Genomic DNA, 25,543 nt, shown 5'->3' with positions numbered 1-25,543 from the left:
AGCTAAGACAGCCAGACTATTACAGTTTCTGTCTACAAGCCATTAAACTAAAACACCAAAGTTTTTTTAACCTGATATATAATATAAGCAACCTGCCTTTTAAGTTATTGCACACATATGTTGCATGCCCCAATGGTATTTGCACGGGTTGAACCTTATCTGAAACAACTTAGTATGGTACACATTACTGTTGTCTTTGTTGTTGTTCTGCACATGAATCCTGAAAATTATAATTTTGCACTTCTATATGTATTTCATATATATTTAACAGGAAAGATAAAGTTGACTTGATTAAATATTGATTTATTTTTCATTTCAATGACTTACGCAATGTGATGGCTGTCTGATCCTTCTAAAGTCACTCCGTCTTTCAGCCAGCTGAGGTGAGGTGTGGGGTTTCCTGTTGCTCTGCACTCAAGGGTCAACTCTTTTCCCATGGGAGCACTCACATCAGAGGGGCGGTCAGAGTCCAGGATGGTTGGTGATACTAAATAGGGCAATGACTTCTCTTAAATGCCATTCAAAAACATTAATTTCCATAATGACATAAACGGTTTTCAAGGAGAAGGAGATCTCATTTTGTCTAAACTGTAAACTCTACCCTGTACTGTGAGTGTGTAGTCTTTCTGTGTTTGGCCCTCGCTGTTCTTGGCCAAACAGGTGTAAGTTCCACCGTGAGACATGGTGAGGGGCCCCAACTCTAAACGGTTCCCTCGAATGGACCACTGCCACTGCAGGCTGTTCTCTGGACCACAAACACAATAGCATTAGCTGTCATCTTGAGCATGGTATTTCCAAACCATTACAGTTACCACTTTTATTCCCTTCCCCTCACCAATAGGAGTTCCATCTTTGAGCCAGGTGATGCTGGGGACTGGGACCCCGGTGGCCTCGCATAGCAGACCCACATGAGAGCCCAGGGTGTAGTTCAGAGACTCCTGGAGAGGCCCCGCAAGATCAGGTGGAACTGTGGAGTATATGTGTTGAATGAAACCACCTCCCAGTTTATTTAAGTGTTTATTTGAAAAGTGAGCAGATGTGTTCTCACCATGGACCTTGAGTCTGAACGTCCTGTCCACCTGTCCAGCCACATTTGACACTTTACAAGTGTAGGTGCCTCCATCCGCCAACTAGGAACCAAAAAACAAGGTCACCTTGCCTTTTAAGCACAGGCAGAGAAAGGACATGGCTCTCTCCCATCATGCTTGCTGGTGCATGTAGTTTAATTCAGGCAAATTAACTAAGAGTTGACAGGCAGCCAGTCAGAGAGAGGAGTGCTGCATCTTGCCACATATGCTGCAGTGTGTCTGGTTTTCCTTGTCTGCGTATTGTTCGGAATGGACTCAGCCTTGGCAGCTCCACTTTGGGTGTGTTTTCGTCTTTACCAGACTCACACAACTTTGACCAATTAGAAATCTGTACAAAGGATTATGGGATGCCCACATCACAGCTGAACCAGAGGTTCAGATTGATTATTCTCTTTACTTTCACTTTGGTTCGGGATCTCTTATTGGGATTTCACATATTTGACTTGTTACCTTTAAAAGGAGACCAATATTCTCAAACTTGTGCGCAAAAAATGGCAGAACCCAGTTAAATAAATGTTTTATATGTAAGCATGAACAGTTGAGAATCAAATGAGATCCCTCACAAATGCCTTAAAGATATTTTTATTAAGTCGATTGCATCCTTAAGCATTTACATCATAAAAAAAACAACTTTCTGCTGACCTGAACTCCTACGATCTCCAGCTGGTGCCGATCCACCTTCAGTCCATTCCCTGCAGCCAGTTGCAGTCCGTTCTTGTACCACGTGACCTCTGGTTCAGGAACACCATGGGCTTCGCACCTCAGGGTGACTGAAGAGCCAACCTGAGGGGTAACTGAATCTGACTCATCATCGAGACGGGGCTTCAGCGTGGGCAGGACTGTTGGTTTGTTCACACAGACAGGACATAATCTCAGTCTGGTCTGCTCAGAATCACAGTGATTCACTCCTAAACTGAATCCCAGTTGGCTGGGGGTGAACAAATCTTTTTACAAAACAATCTTTTGAGATTCGATCATGTGTTTACATATGTAGATGAATTATACTTTATATTTTTTTTACCGTAAACCTTGAGGAGAATAGCCTTCTGGTCCTGGCCTGCTGCATTGGTGGCTGTGCATACATACTGTCCTGCATCTTCCAGCCTGGCACGGGACAACTGCAACATCTGGCCACCTTCAAAACACACACACACAGATGTATATATAGTAAAACTGTATGTGTGAAAGAATTAGATTTGTGCCAAAGAAATGTTCCTGGCATTGATTTGTTTGGGTTATGCAAGTGGCCAAGAGCTGACCTGGCAAGATATTGATCCCGGTGCTGAACAGGTTGACCTGTCCATCTCTGGTCCAGATGATGTCTGGGGGAGGATACGCTTGGACGTCACACAGCAATGACGCCATGTGACCTTCTATGACACTAACCTCCTCCTCCTTGTTGCCAATTACTCTTGGAGGCACTGGAAGAAAATAAAGCTTGTTTTGTACACATGGCAGGCATGAGTCACCACGCCTGCTGGTATGAAAGAACATCAAGAATGTTTATAATAAAAGAATGAGCAGTTATTATGTATCCTGGGCCGTCTCAATTACACTGGGATTTGAATAAGCAGTGGTGCTGAGGTAGCAGTAAAGCCCTCTTACCTTGCACTGTCAGACTGAACATCTTCTCAACTACTCCAACCTTGTTCTCAGCTACACACAAATACCCAGCCATGTCCGAAACCTGAACACTGAGGAGCTGAAAGACCAGATTGTATAGTTATTCCCCAATACAGCATGTCACATTTGGATCTGATCGCACTATTATTTGTCTACAAATCACTGATTACGAACCTGGAGTTGAGTCCCATTATCACTGATGTGATGCTGTGAATCCGTTTGTACCGGCTGCCCATCTCTGAGCCAGGAGATGACTGGAGTCGGGTGTCCGCTTACATCGCAGTGGAGGACCACAGTGCTGTTAACCACTGCTCCCATTTCCTCCATAAACTCCTCAGATGCTCCCATAATCACGGGAGGGACTATGGAGGAGGAAGAAAACAGACCCCCCAAGAAATTAAATTAATTTCCACCTTTGACTGTGTTAATTATAAAGAAAATGAACATTTGCTTACCAAGAATCTCCAGGTCAAAGTGCATGTGGTCCTCTCCTGCCTCGTTGACAGCCTCACATGTATACTTTCCAGCATCTTCTTTCTGCACTCGGGGGATTTGTAGCACCTGTCCACCTGAGAGGACAAACCACCACAGAAAAGCATATTTATGTGACAATGAAGCCCCAGTCAGAGGTTAAACTGGGCCGGACCACACCGGAGCTCAGCACCCTAACACAGGAGAGAGCATGGCCTAACCTGGAAGCAGCAGTACTCCATCTGCAGAAGTGAGTTTTATTCCGTCTTTGTACCAGCTCAGCTTTGGTGGGGGGATGGCGTTACTTTCACAGGACAGGCTGGTGGGGTGGCCCAGGGTAACCTCACGCTTCTCGATCATGTCCTCATTGTTGTCACCCTCGTGTCCGAGACCCCAGGCTGCTTCTGTGTTAGTCGCCCGGTGGAAGACGGGAGGAACTGGCAAGACGGTAACATATTAGTCAGGTCACTTTAATTTCAAGACTGCAGATGTTAATTACATTCTAAATTATCAAACCCAACAGTGACAGAACATACAAGTGTTTACAACTTCCCCGCAGAGACACAGATTTAACCAAACTTACCCTGAATGGTGACATGAAAGTCTCTCTTGTCCTCTCCTGCAGAGTTGGTGACTACGCAGGTGTACTGGCCCTCATGGGACAGCGTGGCATTCTCTATGTGGAGGAAGTAACCACTGTCCTGAAGGCCAGCATGGAGGTTCCCAGTCAGCAACTAAAGACAGAAAGAAAACAAAAGCTGATTAAGATTTCATGAAACATGGCTCCAAGCAAACTCAAGGGATTCGGATGTCCCTGTCTTACTTTACTATCACTGGTGTTGGGGTGGATGATCACTGTTATTGAGGGAATCAAAACTCTGGTGGTTCAGTGTCTAACTTGTAAATTTCCATCCTGTACTGTGTTACGTAAGAAAATAAAAGCAATAGCTCCATCCCCATTTAGCAAAAAATGTAATCTTGACAATCATGACATGAATTCACCTAATCAGCATTTTCTGCTGCTCATTATTGGACTCCCTGCGGAACAAGCAGAGAAGCACAAACACACATACTGATCAGAAAAAACAAAGGAGCCTTGGTTGATACTACAGCTCAGGCACAAAGAAGAAAGAGGACTATAAAGGCATTATTATTATTTAAAAGCATTATCATCATAGTATTTAAATATTGACATTTAATCATTTCTGCTATTAATTAAAAAGCTTAGTCATTGCACAAAATCTGGGGTGGCTAGGCCATGACTATGCTCCATTTAGTTTGCTGCAATTTGCTCCAGTTGCCAGTAGAGGCTGATAAAGGGCAGAACTTGCTCCACTAAAATCACCGGAAACATGCATGAATTAAGTTTTCAGTGATGCAGAGCCTGTTTTGAGAATGAGACACCAACCTGTCCATCTTTGAACCAATTAACCTTGGGCTCAGGGAAACCTTTGGCATGACAGGAGAGAGTTAAGCTTCCATTGATCCGTACTTTCTCCTCCTGACCACCGAAGGTCAAAGACGCAGAGTCCCCCTCTATCTGTGGTGGGACTGACAAGGAGGGACAAAATAGAAGAGGGTGAACAGTTCTGCCTGAGCCATCTTCATTTGTGAGTGGATTACATGTCTCTTACCCAGAACACTTAGTGAATAGTGCTTGATGGCGGTACCGGCTGGATTTGTGGCCCCGCAGGTGTAGAGGCCCGTGCTGTCTCCCTGAGCCGAGCCCAGTCGCAGGGCCTGTCCACCACGGGTGTATGTCAGCTGGGGACTGGACACTATGGGCTGGTTGTCCTTTAGCCAGGTGATACTGGGCATGGGTGAGCCCTCAACATCACAGGCGAGAACTGTGGGGAATCCAAGCACCACTGACACCTCTGATGTCTCGCTGGGGCCCTTGATGGCAGGGGGAGCTGGAAAGAAACAACAATACATTTGTGTTTAACAGCTGGTATTATTTTTACTGGCCCAGAGCAGAGCATGAATAGATCCACAGGGGATTCAGCTGTGTTGTACAGGAGACCCTCTAAAACAAAAGGATGGAGTGCAAGCATAAATCTCCACAGCACAAAAGGAAATCAGCCTGAGCTGTAGGCCAAGCAGTAAGTCAGAACAGCATCATGTAGACGCTTTGTGTTTACACGTATAAATATATTGTTGGAGAATTTCTTGGAAGAACACAGCACATTTGGAAAATAAATCAACTCAATATACTGATAACTTTTTTCTTTTTTTGTGTGGAAAGAATATAAAAGAGAGTGACAGCTGAATTCAGGCCAGAGAGGTAGAAAGAGAGACGTGATGTGTCTGAGAAAAGTAGAGACCTTGAACTGTAAGTCTGAAATGGCGCATCTGTGTCCCTGCGTTGTTGCTGGCCAGACACTGGTAAAGCCCCTGGTCCCTCAGTCTTACAGACTTCACTTTCAACACCTGGCCGTCCTCCAGAAACTCTACATGGGGATCTCCATCACGGGACAGAACCCTGGAGAGAGGAAGGAACAGAAGAGTGGATCAATACCAAGGGTAGTGCAGTGTAGTGATGCTGCTGAATGCAATATCGATAAACTGTTAGAGAGATGCTTACTCTCCGTCACGGCTCCATTCCACTCTGGGTGGAGGTTGTCCACTAACTCTGCACTGAAACTCCACCTCTTGGCCCAGCACCACTGTTAACTCTTGTAGTCTGGACGCTCCTGAAATCACTGGTGGAGCTGGTAAACACACCACACAGACAATAGTTCACATCAGGAAGTTACAACTTAACTTGTTAATGAGGCTGTTAACATTAACCGTTAGTCTAGTAGGTTTTGGGAGGGTTGACAACTGTCTGTCTGTGTGATACTCTGAGCATTATAAGCTCTGTGGGTGCTCGGATTTGCCATTTCTGGAGATTTCAAATCCACTAATGACAAGAAAAATATTCCTTTTAATTCTCTAATGTGTAAGGAAATATCAGGCTTTTCCCCCATTCTTTCAACCACTGTTTTATGAGCTCACCTTGCACCACTATGTTATATTCTCTTCTGGCCTCTCCGGCTGAGTTTTGAGCCACACAGGCAAACTGTCCTGCATGGTCAGGCTGAACTCTGTAGATTCTGAGCAGCCTGTTCCCATTCTGCAGATACACACCTGGACTGTTCACCTGGACAGACAGAAAACTGTTGGTCACACATTGTAATTAATATGATAGCCACTTGGTGGCATTGTACAGCTGGGGACAGTATCAAGTGTGCAGGGATCCATGAAGCATTATCCATGATGACACTCACAGGATGACCATCTTTAGACCAGGTGATTGTAGGAGATGGGATCCCAAAGGCATCACAGCCCAGAGTGAGAGGCTGCTTCAGTGTGACAGTGAGGTTCAGCGGCTGGTTGTCATCTTGAATCTCTGGGGGAACTGAAACAGAGAAAGAGAGGGAATGATTAGCGACGTGGCTGTGCGTCACAACCATAGAGAACAACAATATATAATTCTTACTGTTAACTTTCAGCCTAGTCTTTCTCTCCATAGAGCCAGCCTCATTGGTTGCCATACACTTGTAGTCCCCACTGTGACTGGCAGAAGCTGTGTCAATGACAAGAGCTCCATCCCTCGCCACAGAAAACTCTGATTGCTCAGAGTGTATTTCCAGGCCATTCTTGAACCAGCGGACCTTAGGGCGGGGGGAGCCTTCAGGTGTGCAGACAAGAAAAGTATTGTGAGTGAGTACAAAGGGAGCTTTATTGATCTGGTCTGACAAAAAGAAAAGACACCTCCATCTCTCTCTACAGGAGAACTTAATGGGCAAGCGGCCCAGACTAGAAAAAGCCAGCACTACATTTATCTGTTGGACAGCAGTACAGAGGAGGAGACTATGCCAGAATGGTTAGTCCTTGTAGCTTGCAAGTTTAACTTCTCAAGGTCAGAGACACATTAAAATACACTATAGTTTACAGTGGAGGGATATAAGATTTAAAATGCTCACATCAAGATTTATTACCTACACTGAGGTAAGAGTCTCAAGTAATAAGAAAAGGAGTGGTTGAACTACCAGTTCAAAGACACTGGTGCATACACTCAGGAGCCTGAAACAGATGTGGTCTTTGGATGACTGGGTGTAAAAGAGCTGGAAATGGTCAAGATGGTAAATATGAACTGAGGAAAGGGTGAATTTGTGCACTTAAAACAACAGTCTCAGGACAAGGACAGAGGAGCAGGTTGCGATGACTGAGCAGAGCAACAGAGCGGTCCAAATGTCGCTCTGTCTATTTACAGAGGTGTTACATATACAAATACCAAAGTCGAGGTGAGGAAATCAATCCGATCCAAAAAAATACTGACCACAAAATAAGCAGCACAACCAAAGGTGATTTTATCATCGGTTGGTTCTATGAGCATATGTTTACAGTTAAGGAGCTCTGAAGTAAATTCATTATCTCATTGCTGGGAGGAAATGCGTACAGATGTTCTGTTTTAGATGTTAACAGATCTCATTAGTAGACTTTGAATTTATTTTACTGGGGCTGACGGAGTCGGAGATTATCTCATCCATGTGTTTCTCAAATAATTACCTCTATCAAATGCAATGCACTTGTTGGTGAATTAATAATATCCTTCTGGCAGAGACTGTGCTTTATCTCTCTGATACAGGCAGATCTCAAGAGAACAATGAGGGGATCCTTGTTTTTTAGTCAGCTGCCTAAAGAGCATCAAGTTTGTGTATATGTGCTGCCTCTCCTGGCTGTCAAGAGCTTCAAGCACTTCTGTGTTAGCGCCTATGAAGCCAGGTACAATCTGCCTGCCTGCCAGTATGACTTTGGGTGGAAGGAGGGCTGGCAGGGCTTCATCTTTCTCTCCTTGTGCTTCATGGTGCACCTCAGACATCTCTGTCCTTCATCTGCCACCAGCAGCTTGTAATTAGGATTCCTCTCCCAGCAGGCCACGCCGCTGTGGAAAGCAGATGTGGCTCACTGAGGCAGCAGGCAGGCCGATGTTCCAGCTGTTGCGCCACATTACACAGTCCTCACCTTCTCTCACCAAACTCGTTACCATGGCACAGCTACACACAAACAATACCTGTTTGCACGGACTGTCAGATGGAAAGTATCCATCGGTGCATCTCTAGACACACACCAACACTAAGTGTGTTTTGACAAAACAGCAAGTTCTCCGCATCCTAATCCCCAGGATGCCACCTTGTTCGAACAGAAATTTTAAAAAATATTGACAACAGTGTGTCTCTGGGTGCTGTGATAAAATAGAAGCCGTACCTTTTAAGATGGCAAAGATGTTTTTTGCCCTTTTTTGACAACTAAAAGTCTGCAGTGACAGCGAAACCTTCCTTTGATGGTGCACAAATACAAATATCTGTCCTGCATTTTAAGGGGATTTTTCTTGTGATAACAAACCTACAAAAAAGGACACATTCATTTGAGACTTGAAAACCATAATCACACTCTGTAAACCGAACCTTTACTAAAAGCCACATCTTTCAATGTCATGTTCTTATATAGCCTGTACTGACTCATCTGTGAATCATTTCATACCTTCAGCGGGGCAAGGGATGATGACCTTGCTGTTTGCTACTTTCTCCATGATGGCATCTCCAGGTTCTGGAAAGGAAGGGGCCTCTGTGAAGACAGAAAACATGTTTAAATGTTGGATGGAAATGCAACTGCAGTTGATACAGTGGGCAGTAAATTAAAGAGTAATGTGTATTGGCCAGAGTTACTATTAACAGTTACAGTTAAGCATATATTGTGTGTAAGTGAGGAGCCTTTGGGGCATCTAAGAGTCTGTTATGGGTGGAAGACTTAATGTTTCTCATGGTTGCACTTAAAATCAGTTAATACCAACCTTGGGCAAAGCATTAGAAAAACAGATTAGGGGAAGGTATTCTCATTTGAGCTCACAAAATGACTTGGTTTCTCACTTCTGTTTTCCAAATCTGCAATTAACCTTACGCCCAGACCTGCTCCAACCAATCCCTTGACCGGGAGGTAAACTTCTGATCACCTCAGCCAGCCTCCAACACACACAGCCAAGCTGATCTCTAAGTAGTATCTATATTTACTCAGATCTCTCTTTCAGGGATGATCCGAAGGCAAACAAAATTTATAGTCGGACAACCACATAAACAGCATACAACAACAACAACACGTGTCAAGCTAAACAACTAACAATTAAGATAAGGATAGAATTAATGAAACAAATTATAAGTGTCTTAAAAAGAGAAACATCAGATGGTAAATATTTAAAAATCTCCACAGGAAAGAAAAGCAAATTTACCCTGCAGGCTGTTTTCAGTTCATTTCCTACATATGAACTTGTTTTTAGCCACATTTTAAAAAAAGGCCAATGATTGAGGCAGACTGAGGAAAAGTAGGAGTCTGGGTTAGCATGACACAAGGGGCTTATAAATCATTTAAATAAAATGGGCGTTCAAATTTTAACTGGAAAGAATAAAGTTACTTATAGTTAATGTAAATAGCAATGGGCCAGCAACAGATCCCTGCAACATCCCATTACCAGTGGAGAGAAGACTTGATTTAGCACAGCTGGCCACAAGTGTCCAAATTACACAAGTTACAACTGCATGTCAGATGATGAAATTGTTTTGGACACCCATTCTTGCTAAAACTTTCCACAGTCACATTAGAGAGGCTGTGGTCGGCCATTTTTTTAACTTTGCAAGATTGACAATCTGACATTCACACCCAGTTTTCACTGCAGTTAAGCAACTTTGCAAAGGTGAGGAAGGAGCCAAGGTTTAAACTCTGTTTTAAATCTTCACACAAGTGTCACCTTTCATGTGAATAACACAATGCAACATGATAAACGATTTCCAGAAAAGACAGGAAATGTGCACAGATAAAGCTGATAAATATTAATATCATGCCAGCCTTTCTTTGTGGCTTAAAAAAAAAACAAACAACCAAAATACTTATTTCTAATGTTCTTGGACATGTCCTCTGACATCACAGAGCTACTGTAGCTTAAGAGAGTGCACTTCTGATACCCCAGTCTGGGACTTACTAATAAATGAATATCCCATCTTGTCTCTTGACAACTTGGAGAGCCTAAAACTGACATGTTGTGAATATAAATGTTCATACGGACAGACCTAGGAAATTGTTATTTAAAAACAGCTTTCAAAGAATCAAAAGTTTTGTTGTGCTTATTTTCAAGGTGAACAACCAAGATCTGAAAAACTGAAATGTTGATATTCACCAAGAATTTCCAGTTTGATCTCTAAGGTCTCCTGTCCAGCGATATTCCTGGCCACACACTGGTAGGTGCCCTGGTCATCGAGGCTGACCTGCTGGATCCTGAGAGGTGCAATGTTCTTGACCCCAACAGGAAGTCCATTATGAAACCAAGTGACCTCAGGGCTCGGCTCTCCCTGGACCACACATGGCAAAGTCACTGTCTGGCCAATCAGAGCTTTCAGAAGGGAGGGTGCTGTCTGAATTCTGGGTTTCGCTGAGGACAAAAATATTTACATATTTAAGTTCACATCTGTTACATAACTACCTTTTTTTTTTTTTACCTGTCTCTGTTTTGAAGGTTTCAGATAAGTGCAACTTCCTAATGAAGCCCTGCAGCATTACCTTGAATGTGCAAATTGTAGCTTATGGACACGTTGCCGGCTGGGTTTTCTGCAGTGCAGGTGTACAGTTTACTATCAATCAGGCGGACATCAGTGATCTTCAGAGAGCCTGAAGGCAAAACAGTGAACCTGGGGAGTGGAGGGGTCAAGGGCAGAGAGATAGAGAAAACACAGCATTTCATGAGTCACTGGAGAAATACAGCTGCTGTGTTTTTGAGGTAGGCGTCCTTTGTTTTGAGGGAATATATTCCCCCATTATGAAACATGCAAACATCTTCATGATTGCAACAAAAGTTAAATATGTTGAGAGGCTGTACAGTGTTTATAGCGGCCAATGACACTGTGTGTACATCTGCAGTGTACATTCATATCAACCTTGGCAGATGTGTGCGTGGGAGGATAAATTTGTTAATGTTACAATTTTAATTAGAAGATGAGTTGATGAAAACATTTCTTGTGAACTGAGCCAGACTGATAATTCCCTATACTGTTACTGCCTGAGGGCCACTGATGTAGTGCTTCATTAATATGTAAAATAATTAAATACTTTGTTCATTGCACTGTAGTCTATTCAGTTCAAAAGTGTCTTGATGAGCTCAATAAAAAAAACAAGAGAAACGCTCCAAGAATAGACGAGTTAAAAAATACTGAAAAGTTGTTGATGGTGTCTTTGCACTCGAATTGTTTAATTTCAATAAGCAAAAATGGTTGTGTGATGGATGAAAGCTATGTTAGCTGGGGAGTACTACGTGGACACTGGGCCTTGGCCAGGGCTTTGTAATCTCCCCCATGAGTTGTTACTCTCATGATTACCATTGTCTGGGTAATTACAGTGTAAAAGGGCAGCCAAAGTTTGACCTGATGATGTCACCATGGGAAAGGTCATGGGCTCAGAGAAATCAGCACATTTCTTGCTGCAGGGAACAATTGTGATTGTTGCTACTACTCCATGCTTCTCACAAAGAGGTAGGGCAGTACAGCTCATTTGAAAGGGTTTGCCTCCTGCTGGCACTGCAGAGAGCGGTTCTTAAATGTTTGTCACAGACAAACACATTGACAGATGAATGGATAGCTGTGACATACACTACCCACGTCTCCAAAAACATGATTTGCAGCGCAAACAACAGCAGCACTTAGTTGTAGGTGAAAGTAGTTTAATGTAGGTCAACAACTTCAAAGGGCTGTTAGGTAACCTGAACTGCACCAGAAGCTATCCAGCTGTATAAATGCATAATATATACAAATGTAAACACATCTCCATGATTTATCTTAGATAAGTATGCCTGCTAGGCAACTAAATTATAACAACAACATGTTCATGTAGTGGAAATGAAGGCACAAAGAGCTCTCTATTCAGCTGCACATATGGTGTAATGTTGCTCCCCCCACCTCACCAAACAGTCTTAGGAGAGGCAGCAACATTGAACATTAAAACCAAATGACCGACTCTGCAGTGGTCAGTGTGCGCTCAGATCAGTCGTACTGCAGCACCATGCCGTAGACTGATGCAAGCTCAAGCACACGGGAAACAGACCAATTCTCTCAGCCATCCATCACTCTCCACATCGGTGTCAGGGCATCTGTGTACACAGTCTGACATGAAGAGTAACTGGGACAAATTGGCCTCACCAGGATTAGGTCTAGATTGAACAAATCTACTGACCCACTGCTGAACCCCCCCCCCACCCCCACCCTCTGTCTGTAGTTTTGCTACTACTGGGTTAAATGCATGGCTGGGGCAACAATGCTACCACCCACTCATTCAAGTTATCTCAACCATCGGTGCCCCTTTGTCAATTGTTCTGATCTGTAGAGTGTAGCTGCAGATACCGAAGCTCCCTTTACACAGGTCAGTCCTGCATATGCAAACCACAGGCTGACGTGGGGGTTGTTCACAGAGATGTGTTATTCTCATTAGACAGGACTAGTAAGGAGTCAGCATGTTGTTTTACTGCCGAAGCACCCCAGGGAATCTGAACATCAGGCAGACAGTGCTTGTATCTCTTCCTCTGTCAGTTCATTTTACTCCCCCCTTCCTGGCAACCCCCCCACCCCACCTCCTCGATGATGCTGGATCCACACAAGTAGCATTGTGTCAGAGTCACCACAGCTTTCATCCTCCTTCATCATTCTTCCAGCTACCCAAAACCATCGGGTCTGGTGTCTGGCCCAGAGAGCGTGTCTGTTATCTATCCTGTCTGTGTCCCCAGTCAGCCCGCCTGTCTGCACCCAGAGTGACCACACATGAAAGCTGGGGATTAGTGGACCATGAGGGGACCAGATGTTCCTTCTCAGTGTAGCCAACAAGTGAAGCCCGCACATGGTTTTTCAGCGCTGCCTCTGCTGCCTAACTACCCTTCAACAGGCATCACCAAATAAACTCCGAACACTAACAGCAGCTCTCACTGGCAGCCAGCTTCAGTCAGAGTCCCTTGTAAAAGCTGAGTCAGATGTGAGTGAAGTCAGGGGGGAGGTATGGTGAGAATGTTTGGGTATTGTTACACGATTTTTAACTAATTTTACTGCATCATTGCCAGGGTGAGGTAAGACTTCCTCTTACCCAGCTGTGACAGGGGGGATGGGATGCCCGTTTCTGCTCCATGTGACGAGTGGGGATGGACTCCCCTGGGCCTCACATGGAAGAACCACCTCTGTTCCCACCTCTGCAGCCATCTTCACTGTGTTGTCATGGCCACTCACTCCCATTATCTTAGGCATAGCTGGACGGGTGGAGAGAATTTGTCAGGATTTTTCTTGTTTTCCACTCTAAATTTCACTTTTACACAGACTTGTAGGCCAGACGATGTTACAGCAAACACAGCTACGTTTGAGTGGCCGTCGTCAAACATCATTCGCCTTACTGTTGACACTGAGCTGGATCTCTCGACTGGTGTAGCCCACAGGACTGGTGGCGGTGCAGATGTAGATTCCTGCATCATCAGCGGTGGGGTGGGCGATGTGGAGGTGCCCACCGGGATTAGAGTGAAGAGAGGAGCCGTCCCTGAGCAGTGGCTGCCTCCCCTGGAGGAACAACAGGCACAAGACCACAACTAACACATTGAAGATAAAAGCTGTCCGCACAACATTGGAGGTGAACAAAGTTTACATCTACAGCCCAACCTTTGATGTCTAATGTAATTACTGAGCATCTCCTTTAACTCACTCTGCAGCTCTGTTACATGCATGCATTAATGTAGCCTGCTGCAGACACACTTGCTTTGAACATAAAATAGCTTTTACAGATTCACTTTTATCTGACAAGGAAATAAATTTACTTGACTCTTGAATACTACTCTGAAAATGTTTGGGAAAATGCAAGGAAGAAAAAACTGGCTCTGTTCAACTGTGCTTATGAAACAACAGCACAATGACCTCACTGAGTAATGCTGACTATGTAATGGAGTCAGCTGTTGATTTCCCATTAAGGAAAGGTCAAATCACTGCCTATATATGTTTCATAGTCCATAAATGACAAAAACTGAAACTATTCGATTGTGCTTTGTGTGATCATACTGTAGTCTATTCTTTTTTATTCAAGTACTGGAAGCTGCTGCAAGATAGGTTTTAAATAGATTTCTGAGGTACAATAAAATACAGTGAGATTTGTCACAGCTGAGGAGCAATATGGTAATGTTGCCATGGTTACATCTTTCCATTTCGGGTTAATCAAGCCTTGATTGCACTGCAAACTGTTTTTGTTGATTGTTTTGAGAGCATTCTGACAAATAAGAGAAAAAAGGGTCAGAAAGAAAAACTGTCTCGCTAAATTAAGATGCCAGTAACAAAATATAATAATCTAAGAATAATAAAAACAACTGTATTTAGGTAAAGAAAAAGATTGGGGGGCATGGCTATAGTAAAAGAAGTGAATCAAAAGACAATGCACTATCAGATGAGCATGACCACTATTATCATCATCATTATTACTATCATTATGCTTGTGCTGATTACACTAATAACTCACTGATGAACGCCCCTGAACTAAACTAAACTAACGCTACATCACATTTCCAGCACCATTGGATATTGATCTTTGCTTTAGTCTTATTGTAACATGGCTGTTATGGTATTATTTAAAGAAATATCTACCAAGTCTATATGATAATTCCTTTTAAGCTGAATGGACACCAAATGTGATCCTCTCTAGATAACGTTGTGGGAATCAGATCTACTTAATTAGTCACACTTGAGTGGATGGGATGCCGCCAAAGGCAATCACTAAAAACATGTGGCTTCGGGCCACAAGTGTGACATCTTACCTTGGACCAGGCAACGTTTGGCTTGGGAACACCACTGGCCTCGCATGACAGTGTGATGTCTACGCCCTCGTTGGCTATGTAGTGGTATGGACCAGTGTTGATCTCTGGGGGCACTGTGGAAGAAATAAGTCAGAAAAAACACAGCTGTCTGACTGGCCATAAAGAAGCAAGCCCACAGTATTATCACTGGCCTTAGCCAACCAGCAGTATAAATGCTCAAGGCATTTCCTCATTACAAACTGATGATGAACCGTAATCTGGGCCGTCTGTCATTACATGCCATTGAACAGAATGACCCTTTGGTGGAAGCACACAGTAAATGAACCCTCTCGCTATGATGACAACAGGTTGTCAAGTCACTGAAATATTGTTATTTTCCATGCTGAGTCAGCGCATAGTTGGCTCGACAGTCAACTCTGACATTTAGCAAGATAACAAGAATGACACCACTTTTACAAAAAAACACTAAATATGACAAATTATCACAGCCAAGCAACATGTGCCATGATTATCAATCAAATGGCCCAAACTGTAAGGACCCTTGTGGTTATATCCATTGTCTAATGGCCCCTAAATTAATGTGAAATTTTTTTAATTTGAACTTTTGCAACTGTATGATTAGAAATAAGCCACATGTTGAGACCAGACTGTTGGTTACAAAAACACCGTCTCAGTTCAATCTACTGGTCACAACATTACACAGCACATTAGCTGTGTAGTGAAAACACTGAGACAACCATCCATCAGCACTACCGAGTTCACAAATTGACATGTATGTTGTTTTGAGCAAATTTTTACCCCAAACTAAGCTCATTGTCTGCTCCATGCCATGAGATGATCTTCTCATCTCACTCTTTGGAAGAGATTAATTGTGAAACTTTCAAAAGGATTCCTTGAACAAACTTTCTTACCGTGGACCTCCAGGGTGACGGTGATGTTCACGGAGCCTGCCACATTCACTGCAGTGCAGACATAGGTCCCAGCATCTTCTGGGGTGGCTCTTTCAATGTACAAACTGCCATCGCTCCTCAAGAACGTCCTTCCATTCAGCTGAATCTGTGTCAAAGGAAAACGACTGCTGTGGTGATCAGAGTGATGGATGGTATATAGGAAAAAATTATATCCCAGCCGCTCTTACAGGTTTTCCATTTTGGGACCAGTGCCTTTCTGGAAGTGGAATTCCATCCAACAACATGCAAGGAATACTCAGGGACTGTCCAATACCAGTGGTAATAATTGGGGCGCCTTGAGCCAAGACAGGGAGCTCTGCAGGAAAAGACAGTGTGAGGATATCAGTGTCAAACAACAGCAGGTGTCTTGAAGCTATAAATGGCAATGGAGTTTATCTCATTGTTTCTAAAATAAATACTGTGGGGTAAAAAATGTTTCAGCCTTGAAAAGCGTACCTAGTCCAGTGACACTAACTCTGGCCTCAGTTTTACTGGTTCCAAACTGGTTCGTAGCCTCACAGATGTACAGTCCTTCATCATCCAGCCAGACACCTGTAGTCAAACACACAGTCAAACCCTGAGCGGAACATCACAGACTAAGTTATCTTCTCGATAATAAGAGGTATTATTGGTTTGACTGAGCTGTAATTAAGAGATAAAAATAGAAAATAATGGGATTAATGGGTTTGGCTCAGCTGCCAGCCTGCTGACACACATGTTCCTCTCAATGAATTCCCTGGAGATCACATGTTGGAAGATGTACACGATTCAGTTCTTGTGTTTAGATGGTCCAGCGAATGTTTGCATAGGCTATGACAAGACATTAAGCATTCAAGCAAAAAGGGAAAAGCAGGATGGAGAGAGATGCTTTCTAAAACAAATTTAGGTAAAAAAAATGTATATATAACAATAATAATAATTGAGCCATCTGCAACAGATTGAGCTAATCAGGTCAGACAGCAGGCCAGAATGGAAACAGTGACAGAAGCAGCCTGCACAAATACTGCCTCTCCGATATAATATTACACACACTATAAACATCTAGTCTCAGGAGCACAAAGGATCACCTTCAGTGACCAGGATTAGTCATATTGCAGGATGAAAGGCCTCAAGAGTTCCCAAATGAAATTCCCTTTGCCCTGATGAGATTTCAATCTCATAGTCAAGGACACATACATGTTCAAGGTGACTCCTGCCTGCTTGCAGAGGGGTTCATGGTGTTAAATAGATTTGGCACTTTTTTAGGTGAGTCTGCTATGTGCGCTGTAACTTCACCAATGGCAGTGACGTCCTGCTGTCCCGCTTTCTTAAGAAAATGTTAGGTGAATCTGATATGAAACACTACACCTCCTGAGCAATATTTAATTGCTCAGAAATTTTCAGTTAAGTCTGTCTGGAATGCAACCATGATGCTGTATTTGCCTGCAATACAACCAAAGCTCTTATCTGTAAATTTCTAATAGATATCTCACTCTGGATTAGAAGGTGTCCATTCTCCAGCTGCATTGTTCCACTGTGACTGTCTTTCCTCTGATGGATCTGTCTGCCGTCCTGTCTGCGCCAGGTCACTGTCGGCTGCGGAAAACCTCGGGCAACGCAGGGAAGGGTGATATTCTCCCCCACATTAGCTGCCACGTCAACTGGTGCCTCTGAGAACAATGGGCCTGCTGTGGAGGGCAATGTTGGAGAGGATGAATTTTCCTTTGTATACATTTGAGGGAAAATTTGCCTCATGAAGAACACTGAAGTATGGTCTCACCTCCAACCTCCAGGGTGACAGTGCCAGCAGCGGTTCCAGCAGAGCTGCTGGCAACACAGCTGTACTGACCAGCATCGACCTCCTGCACCCCCCGAATGTGCAGCGTCCCGCGGTGCACATCCTGCTCGAGAAAAGGAGAAGAGCCCACTTCGAGTTCACCTAGAAAGACAAATAGAGTAAGCCTGCTGGTCTCAAATATGTGCATTTCCATAGCCGTTTTAGGGTCCCTGCTTTCTTTTACCTTAACTTACCTTTGAACCAGTGGACGAGGGGAGAGGGAATGCCAGTGGCTTGACATTCTAGAGTCACATCACCACCAATGGACACAAGTACGACCTGCTGGACCACTGTTACCCTTGGAGCCTCTGGAGCAAAGACAGGATGCTTAATACGCAGGTCAAGGCAGTACAAATTCTTATTTTATGATGATTCAGAATTTATGCAGAAATAATAGTAATATGTAAACCAGCAAAAGCTGCAAAACCACCTAAGGTGAAGGTGAGGCTACACTTAATTTACACACACATTCTTTCTCCACAGAGGAGGGATAGATGTTTTTGGAACAGGCAGACAGCTGAACTGAAAATTTGAGGTGATCTGTCTTGCAAGGCTCCCACCGACTTGACAGATCAGCGTTGTTAAAAATGACATTCAGAGACAAAAGTGTACATAATACCAGCACGCCACGGGAAGAAAGCTGCCACAGTCCATCAGTGTCGATGTTTATGTCAACCACTAACTGACAGCCATGACTGAAATTTTAAGCCTGCAACATTCAGTGGTCAGTCAGACAGAGATCCTTTTGTGTGAAATGAGGTAGTGTGAGGCCACGTTCGGTTGTGCTCTCCTAATAAAGCCAGTGTACAATTCACACTGGATTTTATTCACCTATTGAGTTTTACGCATAAATGAAATCAAATGTCCCTGAAGAAGAGTCAGCAAAAGAAGAATAAGCAATTATTTTTTTCATGGTAAAAACTTTAAATGATGAACAAATGAACAAAAGTCTAACCTTACATCTGTGGCCATTGCCTTACCTGCAAAAGTAAGTGACACAGATTTGGAGGCAGTCCCAGCCTCATTGGTTGCCAGGCATGTGTAGTTCCCAGCATCCTCTGCGAGGGCTCGTCTAATGAATAGAACTCCATTGTGGCTTAGACTCACCCTGTATCATACAGAACAATATCAATGAATTTTGGTTCTTCATGATTACATGTTCAGATGCAGGACAGAAATTCATCTCTAAAGCTTGCCACTATTCTTGACTACCGTGAGAGACATTTTTCTTTTAATGTTTATTTTACTCACATAACATAGCTGTGGTTTGGAGAAAACATCTCTGATCATTACCTATAGAGCTCATGTTATGCAAAAAAGATGTGGCATTGCACATGATGTTGAAGTGGAATGTAATGGCTTTGTGAGTCCTCCGAGCCGGAGGTGTTGAGTGGGCCGAGAGTCCCTTACCTCGGCCGATTAGTGAGGAACATGTTTCCATGGCTCCAGAAGAGCTTGGGAGGGGGAGAGCCGGACGCAGAGCAGACAAGGCGGATCTCATCCCCTCGGGAGAAAGCCTGGCTCTGTGGGTGAACTACCACAGAAGGAGCCTCTAGAAGTGGAGTCAAACAGAGAAGGAAAAAGGCTCACAATGAGTCAGGGTCTCGTCACAGCCGCATGATGTCATTTATAACTTCTTCATCAAGCATTTAACAACAATAAAACCGTGATAATGTGTACTACAGAGCCATTACCAAGCCCTTCATGTCTGACGTCATGAATTGTGGGTCTTAGTGTAGTTTCCCATTTATTTGGTTGTTTTTCCAAAATTCATTGCAAACATCTGAGACCGTGTCCACACGTTTCAACATGCATCACTTCTGGCTGATGAGAAACACGAGGAAGTAGCTTAATCTGAATGCAAGGAGGTTAAGCAAGTAATGGAAAACAGATGACGGAGGCCTGAGAGGAGGCCTGAGAGGAGCCATGAGGCCCCCGGCGTGTTAAGTGTTTAAGCAGATGGCCTGCAGGGGAGCATCCTACCGTACCTGGGACGAGAAGCCACACGGTGATTCTGCTGTCTCCGTGGGAATTGGTGGCCACACAGTGGTACTCCCCAGCATCCTGAGTCTGCACTCCACTGATCTGCAGGGATGAGTCTGAAAGCAGCCTGATTCTCCCAGTGCGGGCCCGAATGGTACGACCCGCTCTATGCCAGGTCAAGTTGTGGCGCATGGAGCCTTCCACTTGGCAGGGCAGCACAGCAACGCCTCCCACTGCGGAGGTCACATTCACTGCTGGCTTAAGGACTGGAGGAGGCTCTGTATTTGGGGAGACGCAAACAAAACATCAAACCGTTGTTATCAGCGGTGAACAAACAGTGCAAAAATAGTTTACTTTTGTCTTATGTTTGTACTGGCATGCTTTGTATCACGTTGCAATGAATTTTTGGGAGTTTAAAAAAAGGCTGGATATATTTCAAAGCCTGGAAGTGACTGCGATGCCTTTGGAGCATAACATTAAGGAAGTTGTGTGTGTGTGTGTGTGTGTGTACTTGCATTAATGTATGTGCGTGTGTGTGACATACCTCTAACAGTCAACTGGGTCAAAGCACGTCCCTGTCCTGCACTGCTCTGCGCCATGCACTCATATAAGCCTTCATCCTCAGCTGAGGCGAGGGCTATCTCCCATGATGCTCTGGCAGAATTCCTGATACAAAGGCACACTTGGTTCACTGGCTGGATTATGACAATGGCCACATGATCCTATTTCATGTCACATTTAATTAGTGTCCCTGGTACACACACAAACACAGACACAGTGGGAATAGTTTTCACCACAAGTCAGCTTCATTTCATGACTTTAATTCAAAACAGAGCATCAACACCAAGAAAGGAAAATCACTTTGTTCATTTTTCAAGATGACTCAATCGAACATGTAATGTTCACAAAATTGACTGTGTATACCTGTTTCCTGACCGATGAGCCAATAAAGCTTCAGAGCGGAGCAGCACTAATGCCCTACAGACGTGCTGGTGAATGACCTAATTATTGTATTTTTACAGCAGGTAATGGATGCATGAAGCTGCAGCATCTGAATGAATCTAAAGGAAGCCGGGCCAAATGATAAAGAGCACAGAGCAAATAGAGGACAGACTCACTGAAAGAGCTTCTCCTCTCCTAGTGTAGTCCCGCTTCTGCTGAATCTTAGCCTGAAGGGAATGTCACTCTCCACTGAGCAGCCAATCACAACGGGCTGCATGTAGAAGCCCTTCACCGCATGAGGCATGCTCACAGCTGGAGGAGCTACACAATGAGGAAACAAAGGTTAAAGGTCATTGGGGAGATTTATGAGGCGCGAGAGACACTGTGGAGTGGCTCTTGTGAGATGTGTCTACAGGGAGATGGGAGTGTAAGTGTCTTGCCCGGAACGATGTTGGTGTAGGAGACACTGGACAGCCTCTGGAACCGATAGCCCTCTTCGTCTTTGCCTGTCACCTTGATGAAGAAGCTCTGGGAGGGGGTGCGGAACTCAGGGAGACTCCACAGTCCTTGTTGGCCCAGATCAGCGGGCAGAGGAACAGGGATTGTGCGCAAGGAGCGACCTGAGCCTGACATCAGTTCTACATGGCTGAGCTGACCTGGAGGCTTGAGGCCTGTACATTTCAGCAAAACATGGGCTGGCAGTCCTGGAGGAGACAAAGAAATTCCTGTGAGGTCATTTTCTGCACGTACTCTTACTCATACAGGACTCAAGAAGCTCACTGTAACTTCTCCAGCACCTTTTATTGGTCTTTCCCTGGTGTGGTTGAACTCAGAAACAGGCACACTGGAAAAGCCTGCCCGGAAGTCGAGATTGCTGACTCCTGTGACTCTCAGAGTGTGACGCCCACTGCAGCTCACCTTTGGAAAAAAAAAGCAGATGCATTGAATGACCCATAAAATACAAAGAAAAGAAGGACATTTATATATTATTCACCAGGATGGTACCTTCAGTTTCCAGGCTCCAGGTCTGGGGAACTTCAGGTTGACAACACGGGCAGAGTTGGGAATGTTCAACAACTCTTTAAGTCCCTGCTCCACACCAACTACACGACCTAGACATGAAGAACACGTGTCCAGAGGTGTTTCAGTATCATATGTCCCTTTGATAATACTGTAAATTAAAACAGAGAAAAAAAAAGTGAATGTGCTGCTTACCCAAGGGATCGCTGAGCTCAATCTGCGGGGCAGGTCCACTCAGTGAAACTGTGACCTCTCTGAGGCTGGGGTCAAAGGGCACTTCCCACTTGTTCTCCTGGGCACTGTCATGGTTGGACGACAGCAGGTGGACCTTCATAGCCTGGACTGTCTCCTCAACCCATTTTAAAACCTGGCAGGAGAAAAGAAATGCCATCACTGAACCGTGACAGAGCAACTTATCATGCTGGCGGAAGCACATTTGTTGACAAGACGATTTCGACAAGGCAGGGACCTTTCAGGGATCACCCTCCGCCCTCCTCTCAACTTAGAAGACATGATGAGGACTGGAAGGATGCAGTTGTTGCCTCTCCCTGAAAGCCCCCGCTACTCTGGTCCATGCCTGGACAGCAGGCTGCTCTTTGTCTTCAGGCTATTCTTTCATTGCTAAAGTATTCATAAGGGGGACTTTGCCTAAACAAAGGAAAAGTGAAACAGCTCAACTGTTGAGCAGATAACATACAGTTTTCTGCACTCTCAAGCATGTATTCTCTGAAGAACGTCTCTCACAGTGGAAGTCTGTCAGGAAACAGTCATCCTTATGGGGCACAGCTTTCATGAATCATAAGGCTTGTTCCTCAGAATAGAAAGAAGTGGTTGATGTGTGGGGGGGCTTTGTTTTAGAAATACCCTTAAACCTTGTATTCCACAAAATCGTCTTGACTAATTGCTGCATCAGTAAATGGTTGGCTGCCTCTCGCTTTTCTGCAGAATCAGTTGAGCTTAGGAAGCCAGATGAAGTCATACGCCAACACATTAGGACTCCAGGAGGCTTTATTCTTAAATGAGTCATCTCACTGCTCAGAAGATTACAGTCTGAAATAATCGTGGACAGTTTGATTGCATATAGTATAATGGCAAAAACAATCCGAACTCAGGCTACAGTGTACTTTGGTGGATCTCCAGAGAAGTATTTGATACTATTTGTTTTGACAGGTGCTTGACCCTCTGGATATTATCATTACCATGTATTGACTACAAAATACAGTTTTCCTTTTGTTTTCTCTAAAATGGAAACAGAAGCAGCAAAAGCCAGTGACATTTCACAGTCTCGTTTCAGTGGCCACAATGGACCAAATGTCTTCCCACTTCCAAATGCTTAACAAGCAACTGCTGTCTAGTATTTGTTTTGACCTTGTATAGTGAGGCGGAATGGCTGAACAGTGTCTGCAATGAAACAAACTGAAAACATTTTTCCTGTGGCCCCTCAGAGATGGAGCCAACGGCAACACATTTTAAGACATTTACGCAAAAATGGAACAAGGAAAACCTTTGATAATTTAATTATCAGGCCTCCGATTTTTGTCCATCAAGTCCGCTGGGTGCTGACAGCAGCTGGTTCCTCTCTCAGTTTTTTACAACTGGAAACAGCTGTAATGTCTGCCACATGTGCAGCCATCACCCAGCAGAGCAGGAAACTGCTAAGAAGTGACCTACATCTGCCCCCAGGATAGTGTCTACTTCTTTTGCAAGAGAGCAGAGAAGAGTGGGCATTGCTTTGGCCTCAGACCTCAGATAAAAGGAAGTGGAGCACAGCAATGGGGCGACTGGCTGTCCGGGGCCATGGTAGGTCTCCTGGAGCACATCGAGTTCTGTGGCCACTCCCTGTTTCAGCCACAGGGAATGCAGAGGATCTTAAGTCCTGTGAAACCTCATCCGCCGTGTCTCAGCTGAACGGGCTTACTGGGCTGTTGCAGGAAGGACCCCCCTCTGCTATTCATAGAAGCATGACAGATGGGCCAGAAAAAAAAAAAATAATAAAAAGCTAAAGGCTGGTGTGATGCTGTATGTCCCTGCCCAGGTACATTACCTGCTGGAGAAATGCGCATCTGTGCTGTGTCTAAGCAGAACAGCTTGACTCAAGACCCCCCAGTGTGCAGGGGTCAGCTTAGTTCTTACCCGGGTTTAAACACTACAACCACTGGCATTAGCAGGAAGATGTCCCGCTACAAATCAAGGTTATTGGAGAAAATTAGCAGCAGGTGGACCCCCTGCTACCTCTCTGTGCAGAGTTTGGCCACACCTGTTGGAGCTTTGCCCGTCACAATTGGCCCCCACTTTGAGAAAGGCAACCTCACCATGGCTGGTGCCTTTGTTCAACACACTTAGGAAGGCGCCTGAAGATAAATGTTACCTGGGTTTCATTTTATGTGCAACAGCCATTACCAGCCTCTTAACTCTCTACTGCATCCATGTAATGAGGAAACCATAAGCGTAATGTTATAAATGACGACTCAAACTACTTGAGCTAAGAGCATGTGCAGCTTGCTTGGCAGAAACACACAACAACAAGTCAGACTGTATCTTCTGTATCTTTATCTGTATCTTCAACACGTGCTTCTTTGAAAGCATGTTTCGAGTGGCAAGGAGATGTCACATCGGGCTAATTGGCCTTTATTCTCTATCAGTGCCTCAGACAACCGATGACTAAGGATGGCATCATCACCGTGATGAGCACACACCGCAGTCCAAGTTTGACAGCACATAAGCCTTGGTTTTCTTGGTTTCAGCTCTTGTTAGCAGACTATGGTTCATCATAACCAGTCTGTAAAGAGTGTGATATGCGGAGCTGACAATGGGCTGTTGTGTGAGGCCAACTCCACTGGGCAGCTGTGTTGGAAGGAGGGAAGCCATGACAGATCATATCCTGGGATTAGAGAGTAAAATAAGCAGTCTGTTTTCTCTCCACTCTCCCCCTGGGGACCACAAAAAGACTTTGTATATTTGATTTGGCCGTACTTTATTAAACTGCTATTAAAGGGGAATATTTTGGTTAGATTTGTAGTACTTCTGAGGTTTTTAAGGATTAAAGGATTTGCATTAATTTGGTAAAAGCACGCCACCCAAGAGCTATAATCACACTGGTCCAAAAGACAACTGAAATACAGTAAAATCAGTGTGGATCCAAGAGAATTTTGTTTATAAGTACACTAAGGACATGTCAAAATACTCCTGCCTACTTAAGTACAAAGCCATCTGGGGTTGAGGTGTGAGTCTGTTCTCCTATTCCCTTAATACTGCAACATAAAAATGACATTTTAACCTCCTTAAACAGCTGGAAGGATTATAGAGTGATAATGAATGGAGCTGCCCCACACACAGGCATTGTATGTTTAGCTAAATGCAAACACAACTTGACAGGAAACAGACACACAAACAGATCTGGGTTCAGAGGTTCAGTGGGCCGCCAGTGCACAGAGCTGTTGGCTCTAGTTCAGAGCTGCCCAGCCATCTCCTGTGTTGACATGCAGGATACCAGTGTCTCTTCCAGAGGAAACTCTGGCTTCTTTTACGTCTGCCTGGGAAGCGAGTCCCGCTGTCTTTGGCTTCTGCAGCAGGGCTTCTGTTACATGCTGCTTCCGGTATAAAAGAGTCACTCACCCATATCATATGACCAGGAAGTTTAATATCAGTTTGGAACCATTTCTTTACACTTAAAAAAACCCCACTGTTATTACATCAGTGGGCTATTGAGTTCAGGATTTGTTCCTTTTCTGCTCCTCCTGTTCTCTGTTATATATATATAAAACAAGAGCTGGGATACATATGTGTGTGTGTGTGTGTG

General features: G+C 44.3%; 1 protein-coding gene across 1 annotated transcript in view; it reads right to left on the bottom strand.

Moving 5' to 3' along the window:
* Positions 1–25,543, bottom strand: part of hmcn2 (hemicentin 2) — a 41,154-nt gene that overhangs the window by 12,306 nt on the left and 3,305 nt on the right. The window contains exons 5-44 of the mRNA XM_029509858.1: positions 21,940–22,111; positions 21,730–21,836; positions 21,522–21,642; positions 21,165–21,428; positions 20,901–21,045; positions 20,327–20,448; positions 19,788–20,060; positions 19,210–19,351; positions 18,780–18,907; positions 17,994–18,107; positions 17,743–17,901; positions 17,456–17,650; positions 16,440–16,535; positions 16,172–16,299; positions 15,945–16,089; positions 15,034–15,146; positions 13,636–13,795; positions 13,335–13,494; positions 10,776–10,903; positions 10,396–10,647; positions 8,712–8,795; positions 6,664–6,855; positions 6,446–6,582; positions 6,180–6,324; positions 5,767–5,893; positions 5,507–5,664; positions 4,817–5,095; positions 4,591–4,733; positions 3,766–3,916; positions 3,404–3,619; positions 3,167–3,280; positions 2,886–3,073; positions 2,694–2,790; positions 2,348–2,509; positions 2,110–2,223; positions 1,731–1,927; positions 1,049–1,130; positions 836–967; positions 602–745; positions 328–487 (exon numbers count right to left, since the gene is read on the bottom strand). Coding sequence (XP_029365718.1) covers positions 328–487; positions 602–745; positions 836–967; positions 1,049–1,130; positions 1,731–1,927; positions 2,110–2,223; positions 2,348–2,509; positions 2,694–2,790; positions 2,886–3,073; positions 3,167–3,280; positions 3,404–3,619; positions 3,766–3,916; positions 4,591–4,733; positions 4,817–5,095; positions 5,507–5,664; positions 5,767–5,893; positions 6,180–6,324; positions 6,446–6,582; positions 6,664–6,855; positions 8,712–8,795; positions 10,396–10,647; positions 10,776–10,903; positions 13,335–13,494; positions 13,636–13,795; positions 15,034–15,146; positions 15,945–16,089; positions 16,172–16,299; positions 16,440–16,535; positions 17,456–17,650; positions 17,743–17,901; positions 17,994–18,107; positions 18,780–18,907; positions 19,210–19,351; positions 19,788–20,060; positions 20,327–20,448; positions 20,901–21,045; positions 21,165–21,428; positions 21,522–21,642; positions 21,730–21,836; positions 21,940–22,111 — 6,146 coding nt within the window. The remainder of the gene's footprint in view (positions 1–327; positions 488–601; positions 746–835; positions 968–1,048; positions 1,131–1,730; positions 1,928–2,109; positions 2,224–2,347; positions 2,510–2,693; positions 2,791–2,885; positions 3,074–3,166; positions 3,281–3,403; positions 3,620–3,765; positions 3,917–4,590; positions 4,734–4,816; positions 5,096–5,506; positions 5,665–5,766; positions 5,894–6,179; positions 6,325–6,445; positions 6,583–6,663; positions 6,856–8,711; positions 8,796–10,395; positions 10,648–10,775; positions 10,904–13,334; positions 13,495–13,635; positions 13,796–15,033; positions 15,147–15,944; positions 16,090–16,171; positions 16,300–16,439; positions 16,536–17,455; positions 17,651–17,742; positions 17,902–17,993; positions 18,108–18,779; positions 18,908–19,209; positions 19,352–19,787; positions 20,061–20,326; positions 20,449–20,900; positions 21,046–21,164; positions 21,429–21,521; positions 21,643–21,729; positions 21,837–21,939; positions 22,112–25,543) is intronic.

This window comes from Echeneis naucrates, chromosome 9, assembly GCF_900963305.1.
Source record: "Echeneis naucrates chromosome 9, fEcheNa1.1, whole genome shotgun sequence".
Classification (NCBI taxonomy): domain Eukaryota; kingdom Metazoa; phylum Chordata; class Actinopteri; order Carangiformes; family Echeneidae; genus Echeneis; species Echeneis naucrates.
This window is presented reverse-complemented; position numbering and strand designations above follow the sequence as displayed.